At 56.9% G+C, this 8,650-nt stretch overlaps 1 protein-coding gene across 1 annotated transcript in view; it reads left to right on the forward strand.

Moving 5' to 3' along the window:
- Positions 1 to 221: 221 nt before the first annotated feature.
- LOC104540127 (nuclear receptor corepressor 2-like) overlaps positions 222 to 8,650 on the forward strand; it is a gene marked incomplete at both ends in the record, with an annotated part of 39,244 nt that continues 30,815 nt past the window's right edge. Inside the window, 3 exon segments of the mRNA XM_010183855.1 lie at positions 222 to 364; positions 4,673 to 4,820; positions 7,238 to 7,787. Coding sequence (XP_010182157.1) covers positions 222 to 364; positions 4,673 to 4,820; positions 7,238 to 7,787 — 841 coding nt within the window.

Raw genomic sequence — 8,650 nt, forward strand, 5'->3', positions numbered from 1 at the left:
GGCTGTGGGACGTATTTTGTTCCAGAAGCGGTCAGCACAGCGCCTTTTCTCCCCTTGGAAAGAAAAACAGGCTCTCGTAGGTCATCCCCTGGCCTAGGACACTTGCTAGTGACCATATTGTTCCTGTGGCGTTTGGCTTGCGTGGAGGATGTTTCCCATCCTGCGTGGATAATGCTGCCCTTGTGTTAAAGCCTTCTCCTTTCTCCCTCCCGCCACCACAGGTCTCCTTGAGCATGGGCGGAACTGGTCGGCCATTGCCAGGATGGTGGGCTCCAAGACCGTGTCGCAGTGCAAAAACTTCTACTTCAACTACAAGAAGAGGCAGAACCTGGACGAGATCCTACAGCAGCACAAACTGAAAATGGTGAGAGCCCCGTCTCAGCACCGTCGATGCTTCCCAAAAAAGCACTCGCGTGCTTCCCACAGCCATTGGGGTCTTTATCATCTCGGAGAATTTACTGGAGTGAAAAATTTGGGGAGCGGGAAGCGGTGCAGGGAAGGCTTGTCCACCCGCCTGGCCCCTGGAGGGCTGGAGGAGGGGGAGCTGCATGGGAGATGCCTGGGTGTCTGCAGTGGGGCTGGTACACAGGGAGATAAGGAGGAGCAGGAGGAGGAGCGGGGCTGTGGTGTTGGCCGGGACATGAGCTCAGTCCTGGCTGCACAAATGCTTTGATACGGACGAGGTTGGGCTGTGCCACCCTGGGAGCAGAGAGCCCAGCTGGGCACCGCCGCTCTGTGCATGCAGGTATCTGGGAAGCTGCTGCTTTGCCCCAGAGAGGTGCAGGGGTTTAGGACAGCACAGTGAAAGGCTGGTCCCAAGATGGATCTTCAGGGCTGTGAGCAGATGTGCAGATCTCTCCGTGCCTCAGTTTCCCCACCAGGAGAGACAAACGCTGCTGCTTTTCTGGCAGGCGGCGCAGGATGTGAATGGAGCGGGGTTTGTTTGGTGTTCTGGAGATAGGACAGACTGCTAAGAGCAGCTAAGGATTATAATTATTTCATTTGTAGAGGATCCTGGAGTTCCCAGTTTCTGGCTAATAGAATTCACATGGCTAAGCCCCCAAGGGGTGCTTTGAAAATGCAAAGGACAATGTTCAATGCAGGAATCTCTCCAAGCGAGCTATTACAGCACGAGTAAAAAGAAAGACAGGAAAACATTCAATGACTCACCCAGGAATTTAATATCCTAGTCAGTCTATAGGAATGAGAGAAAGAGAAGACATCGGCGATTCTTTTTTATTAATTCTCTCTGCGCAGGGACACTCCTGTGTTCCCATGTTTCACCAAATTGTTTTTAGAAACAAAGCAAACAAACTATAGGAAAGACCCCAAAACCAACATAAAGAGCGGAATGAAATGCGCATCAAACGTTGCATCATAAAGATATCATCGTTCATTACTGGGGAGCGTCTGAAATAAGATCATACAGCTTGGCTGGCAGTGGAGCCGGTGTGTATTAATTTACTCTGCTTCCTAATGTTGCAGAAATTATATCACGGAAGTGTTTTTCTGCAGAACCACATTTTTCCCTGCATCCGTCCCTCCAAGGCAGCCGCTAGACTGCTCCAGTCTAATTGCTCGCTCTCGCTCGCAGCTTATATCAGCATCATCATTTTATTTTCTGAGCGTCGGAGGCTACGGGATTCGGTTGTGGAGAAGAACAATGAGCGTTCAGCTGTTATTTATTGTGCTCTATTGTTTTGTGGCAACAGCAGATGCCAGAAAGCTGAATAAAATAAGAGAACGGCCGAGATTAAATTGCCATAGACCTTCCTTCCTGACTCCTAAATATACTCACAACCCAACCGAGCCTCCTAATCTCGCCCCATACCCAGCAGTCAGCCGTGACCTCCGCGGAGGAAGCGCGTGGCATCGCCCGGTTTTACTGTGCCATCCCCAGATTATCCCCTGACCTCGCCACCAGCAGCGGTTGCTGATCACATGCAGGGAAAAAGCGGTGGCTCTGCTTTCCTTCCTCTTGCTTAATGACAGTAAACTTAATTAGCACATCTCATTCATTTCCCAAATGGGGTTCGTTGATATCGTAGCCTCGTCATCCAGGTAGGTGTGACCCTGGGTTTCGGCAGCGTGCAGGCACCGGAGGAGCTGCGGGGACGGGTGTGGGATGGGAAGCAGAGCTTGGCACGGTCCCTCCATCCCCAAAACGTGGCACAGCGTGGTGCAGAGCAGGACATCCCCATTCCCCGTGCTGGGTGGGATGTGGCCAGGCATTGTGGCAGCCTTGTGTGCTGAATCCTGGCTGGCCAGAGCCCAAGGAGCTTTTTGGGCATGGGGGGACTTGACGGTTGGACTCAACGATCTCAGAGGTCTCTTCCACCCTTCATGGCTCTGTGGTTCCCCTCTGCCCCAAGCTGCTCCACCCGCTCGAGGAGGCGAATCCCACCACGGCCCTGGCTCGGCGGGGACAGGCAGGCTGTGACTGCTGGGGCATGGCCAGGCCACCTTGGGGCCTCGCTTTATCTGCCCCGCTGTGTGTTTTGGCTTGGTTTCGCTGCCGAGCGGCTCGGACACGTCCCAGGCATCAGCGTCAGTTCGCCTTGACCTTCTGGGCGCCGCGCTCTCTGATCTCGGCGCGTAAGGAAAAGCAGGGCATTGGGATACGCCGTGTCCTCGGAGCCGCTCCTTTTGATAGTGGTTGGAGATCGGGCATTGCCTTCACCGGGACCTCTTTAATGCTGTGGTTGTCACTTTGGTCTGGTGGCTGCTGGGGCTTGTTTTGGCTTTTGTGGCGAAGATGGGCGAGTTATCCCCTGGGCTGGTGCTGGTTCTGCTTGGTGGAGCAATCCTCTGGACCCCTCTGAGCCCCATTTCTTCAATTCCTTGCTTTTTTTGGAGAGGTCCTGCCTGTGAGGTCACCACCCTGCGTGTGTCCTTGGTGGTCGTGGCGAGGCAGACCCCTCAAGTGGCACCAAGTCCTGGATGCTCCTGCAAAAATACCTGGTGGCAGGGTGACAGCAGAGCCCCTGTAGGCTGGTGTAGCACAAAATGAGCATCAAAGTGCCTGTAGAAGTGGTCCTGGGACCTTCCCACGGCCTGGTCCCAGGCATGGCTCACAGAGACCCTTCCATATCCACTACAGTCATGGTTAGGGTCCCATGGCGGCCCTGAGGGACCCCTTTCTTGGGGCAGGGCACTGAGAGCAAGACTGCTCCAGAGGACCAAAGCTGGTGGCCTGAACATATCTCTAGATGTAACCAGCATCTGCTGCCTGCGTTTCACATCATCTTCCCCAAATGCCAGCAGTGGGGTCTGCAGGGAGAGGGACTTATGGTGCCCCTGGGGTGGCTCGCTGCTCCTCTCTGCTCGTAGCCACCAACCCCTGGGCTGTGGCCAAGGAGGGTGCTGAGGCAGGGGCTGCTTGGGGGCTGATTCCCCAGCGAGGAGCCTGCTCCTGCCCGCGGCTGAGTCACGGACCCGTGAGTAAGAGGCAGAGCAGCCTTTGCCATAGTAACGTTGGCGCTTTGTCACCGCCTCAGCGCGATGGGGAGCCGCTGCCTCAGACAGAAACGTGCGGTTGCCGAGTCGCTGCCGCGGCAGAGGCGCGAACATTGGGCATCGCCGCTGCACGGGGATGGGGCGAGGGCACTGATGAGCCCTGCTTTCCTCCCACCGCCTCCACACAGCCCTTTCTCAAGTGCCTTTTTTCCCTTTCTCAAGTGCCTTTTTTCCCCTTTCTCCTGTCCGGTTTGATAAAAATAGATTTCGAGCGAGCAGCGTTTCCAAGCGAAAAGCAGTTGTATTTGTTTGTTTTATCTGGAAGTTTTTTAAAGGATTGAAAAGTTGGGGGAGGAAGCAGCTTAGAGGGGGGACCAGCTCTTCCCAGCAGCAAAGTTAACGTTTCCACCACGGCTTTATCTTTTCATCCATGTAAATAAACGTCCTGCACACGTCATCGGTGTGGGGTTTGCAGGGAGAGCCGGAGATGATGGGCCTGTTCCTACTGGTAATATTTACTCAAGCAACAAGAGCAGGAAACAATAGCAAAGCCGAGACTTTTCCGTTAGGCCGGCGGGAGGGAGCAGCTCTCCGTGCCCTCGTGGCTGCGGCACGTGGCCCGGCGAGCGGGGACGGGGCGCCGGGTAGCTCGCATTTGGGATGCTGTGCCGCATGGAGCATCCGTACCGCACGCCGCTGATGGGAGGCAAAGTCCTTTTGGCAGCGCCCGCCGCCGAGGACACGAGACCCGGCGTGTGAAAACATTGGCTGGGCCCTATCTGGGGCGTCAGCTTCGTTATCTGCAGACGAGCGTCAGGCTGTGGCCGCGCGGGTTTGCGTAGCTGGAGGTCAGCCCTGGAAACGCGCAGGACGAATGTGTGTAAAGAGCGGACGTGGGACCACCGGGCTCTTGCCGGTGGCCTCTGCACGCGTGTCCCTTGTCCCCACGTCAGTGCCATCCCTCCCTCAGAGGCTCGCTGCTGCCTGGGGCTGCAACTCCACGTGCAGCCGGGCTGGCCATTGGGTTTTGGGCCGGGTGAGACCATCCTGCCAGGCTTTTGACGGGCAAATCCAGCCCTGAGCGCTGATTTTCAGAGGGCTTATGCAAGGTGACGGTAGCAGTGTTAGCATCTCTCAGCCCTTTGAGCAGGACCGGTGCTGCCTGCTCCCCATCTCGCTGGGCTTTCCTTCTCACCCTCCTCTGCCTCTTCCCCAGGAGAAGGAAAGGAACGCCAAGAGGAAGAAGAAAAAAGGCACCGCCGTTCAAAACGAAGAAGCCGCCTTCCCTCCCGCGGCCGAGGACGAGGAGATGGAGGTGTCAGGGACCAGCGGCAACGAGGAGGAGATGGCCGAGGAGGCGGAAGGTGAGGTGGGCAGGGGGGATGTGCTCAGCTCTCCTGGCTTTGCTGCCTAATGGGGGTCCTGGGGGGCACAGGGAGGCTTCTGTGCCCACTCATCAGGGCTGCACATAAAGGACTCACCCAGAGTGGTCCCAGTGGCTTCTCCTCGCCCTGGAGGAGAGCGAGCCCTTTGTTTTCTGGTTTCCATCAGCACACTCAGCTTACCATGGCCTGGCGTGTTTGTACGCTCTCATAAATCACGTTTCGTGGTGTTTCCCCCAAAGGAGGGTACCTGCACACTCAGCAGGGTTAGACAGCCACCACCACGGGCTCTCGAGGAGCTGAGCACGGGCTCAGGGAGGGATAACCCACCAAGGTCTGTGTGTGCCCATCCCCGTGCCGTCAGGGCATCACTGCTGCCCCAGACGGTGGAGCCTGCGCTGGCAGCGATGGCAGAGGGTTCCATGGTCTCCCACCAGCGAGGCTGATGCACCTTGGTGGGTCTTTTCTTCCTCTTTTCCCTTTTAAGGCAGCGTTTTCCTCCCTCCCAGCCGTACCAAAGAAAGGAAACAACTCGCAAGTGACAATTTTCAGCTATTTGTCGCTTAGAAAGCGCGACAGCGAGTTTGAAGAAAATGTGCATAATTTTCCCACAATAGCCCCATTTGACTTTTGTCAAAGTAATTTAATAACTTAACCAGCACTGCTGGCACCACGCTGGTTCCTGGCCTCGGCACCCAGGCTAATGGGACTCGAAATGGGGAAATCTTTTCAAATCGTCGCTGGGAGTGACTCATTACGAGGCAGATTCCAGGTAAATCTTTGTGCGAGGTGATACGTGACTCAGAGGCGCAAAGCAAAAGGTAGTTATTGCTCTTTCTAAGAGCGCCTGAGAGGAAACAAGGTCTTTTTGAGATTAGAGACGGATCTCTTGATGTGCTCCCCGGCCTTACGCTCCAAGCCTTGTTTCTTGTTTTGCTGCTGGGCTACAGAGCCTGAAGAAAGGCGTAAGCAGGGCAAGGATGAAATGTCACGAGCCTGGGGTGGTGGTATGCACGATTTGGGGATGCTCAGGCAATAGCTTGGGGCCAGGGATGGGGAGAAGGACTTGCCATGGGGGGTTTGGTGTAGACCATGGCTGCGGCATCTGGAGGGAGCGTGCTGGAGCCCAGAGCGTGGTTGAGCCAGCATTGGATGTCTCGACGTGATATCCAGAGTAGCACTGAGTAGCAGTTTGGCCAGACGTGCTGTAAACATCATCGTTGGGTGGGGATGGGACACCTCGTTGCTTAATTGCAAGTGAGTAAAGAGTGGGGAGGGCTGAGATTCCTGATGAGCGTGGTGCGTTTTCTTGAGGAAGGGTGGATGTGCTCCGACGTATGGCTTTTGGGACACAGTCCCTCTGTGCTGCTCATCTCAGCAGCGTTTGAAAGCTGTCTGTGCTGGTATGGAGACAAGTCAAGGAATGCACGAGAGGAAGGCTGTGGGCACGAGCGTGAGGGTCCTGCCCTGCAGGAGCGTGCCGAGATGGGCCCGTGGAGACTCGTGGTGCTCCTGACCCTGGACATACGTCAGGCAAAGGCTTGGAGGATCCTCTCCCAGCTGGAGAAGCAGCACCTTCCCCTGCATTGGCACGTGGACGCTTGTGCTTCAAGCCATTGGTGGCAGATTTGAGAATGACCCTTCCCGTGTAATAATTAACCTGGCCCACGGCGCTGCCAGCGCTTTGCTTTCGCCGACCCTGACCTCCTTTCCTTTGCCACTGGCAGCTTCAATAACAACAAAGGTGCAATGGTTTCGGATGGTCCCCAGCCGCCCCCGGGGGTGGCAGAGCCAGGGACACGGGCGACGTAAGCCAGGGAGCAGGGAGCCAGCGAGGGGGGAGCAGAGCTGATCCCAAGCCATGGGTGAGAGGGCGAGGAGGGAGCAGGTCCTGTTCTGCACATCCAGCCAGGGTTCTCCCTTAAAGTCCAGCTTCCCAGTTGCTTTTGGGCGTGTGGTTTTGCATTTGGGTGGGGGTTAACAGCAGTCATGGTGCTGGGGAAGCAAAGAGGCCCCCAGAGCATCCCTTTGCTTGGCAGGCGCTGGATCCGGGGATCCCGGCACAGCTCTCCCAGCCCCGGGATCGTCCCCCCTCGGAGGAACGAGGGCGTTCTCCTCCCATGGGAGGGGGCGGAGGCAGCGATATGGGAAGCGAGAATCTCGGGCTGATCCTTATTTTTATTTCTTCCCTTTTCTCAGCTGCAGTAAATAACAGCTCCGACACCGAGAGCATTCCCTCGCCGAGGCCTGAAGCCAAAGAAGGAGGCGAAAACGGGGCCAAGGCAGTCCCCCCTCGGAGGAACGAGGGCGTTCTCCTCCCATGGGAGGGGGCGGAGGCAGCGATATGGGAAGCGAGAATCTCGGGCTGATCCTTATTTTTATTTCTTCCCTTTTCTCAGCTGCAGTAAATAACAGCTCCGACACCGAGAGCATTCCCTCGCCGAGGCCTGAAGCCAAAGAAGGAGGCGAAAACGGGGCCAAGGCACCGCCCGGGCCGGGAGGTGAGGCCGGCGCAGAACCGGCAGTCAAGTTGGAAGAGGCTCCGACGCCCCCCGACGCTCCCACCGCTCCCCCCTCCAACCCCGCTCCTGCCGCCCGCCCCACACCAGAGGCAGCTCCCGAGCCGCCCGGCAGCGAGGAGAAGGCTCAGGAGGACGTGGGGGGGGACGTGGTGAAAACGGAGGAGCCGGAGGAGAAGGTGAGCGTAGAGCCCTGCAAGAGCGAGGTGAAGAAGGAGGAGAGCGAGGACAGCCAGGACAAGGACAAGGGGAATGACAAGAAGGCGGAAAGCGGCGTTGGAGGGACGGCGGGGACGGAGGGGACGCCCAAGGCCGAGAAGAAGGAGAGTCACAAAGGCAGTAAAGGCGCCGGGGTGAACCCTGACAGCGACTCCAGCGCGACCTGCAGCGCAGACGAGATGGACGAGCAGGATGCTGTGGACAAGAGCAGGTAGGAGCAGGGAGAGAGGTGGGCAAGGGCATGGCCAACATCTCCGTTGTGTGTCACAGTGGCCACAAGCACTTTCATGATCTCCTTTTGGGAATATCACCACTCAGGTGCTCCCTCGGGCTGTGTCCTCATGTGGCTGTGGCCCTTTGGCCGTCACTTGGAAAGGGGCTGTGACACAGCAGCGATGTCCCAATGTATGGATACCACTGGGCAACAGCCATGGGCAGGTGCTGTGTGCCAGGCTGCTCCACTGGGTGATGCAATGGAGCGGGCCGTGTCCTCAGGGACAGCGGAGGCACAAGCTGGTGTGGGTTGGGAATGGTTTCTGTCTGAGTTGGCGCTGGTGGGAGAGAAGTCACTCCAGGGACATGTTCCCAGTGCAGAGAGGAGAGGAGTTGCTCCCTCGGCAGGTGCTGCTTGGATCTGTAGGGGTGAATTATCCATCCTGGCCTTAAAGGGAGGTTAACAGTGTGGGCTGTGTGAGCTTTCCTGTGGTAACACCACTGGGTCTTCACCTGAGCTGAGCCCTTCACCTGGCCCAGGGCACCTCTGACCATTTATGGGTGGCTCTTGGGACAATGCTGTGGAGGAGAAACATCTTGCTTCCCTCCCAGCTCTTCCCACAGAGCCCTCCCCACCCGAGAGCCTCACAAATGGGACAAGAGTTTCTCTTTTTTAAATATATATGAATACGTGCGTCTTTGTAGCGCTGATTTCTCTAACTGCTCCTGCTCCCGTCCACGCTGGCTCCTGGCCCGAGTGGGGCTCCTGAGTCCACCCCACCATTGCGCACAAGGACAGCAGTGGGACGTTGGGAGCCGTCGTGCGTCTCCACAACCCCAACAGCCTCCACATTTTCCCTG

Source organism: Mesitornis unicolor, unplaced genomic scaffold (assembly GCF_000695765.1).
Source record: "Mesitornis unicolor isolate BGI_N332 unplaced genomic scaffold, ASM69576v1 scaffold31594, whole genome shotgun sequence".
Lineage (NCBI taxonomy): Eukaryota > Metazoa > Chordata > Aves > Mesitornithiformes > Mesitornithidae > Mesitornis > Mesitornis unicolor.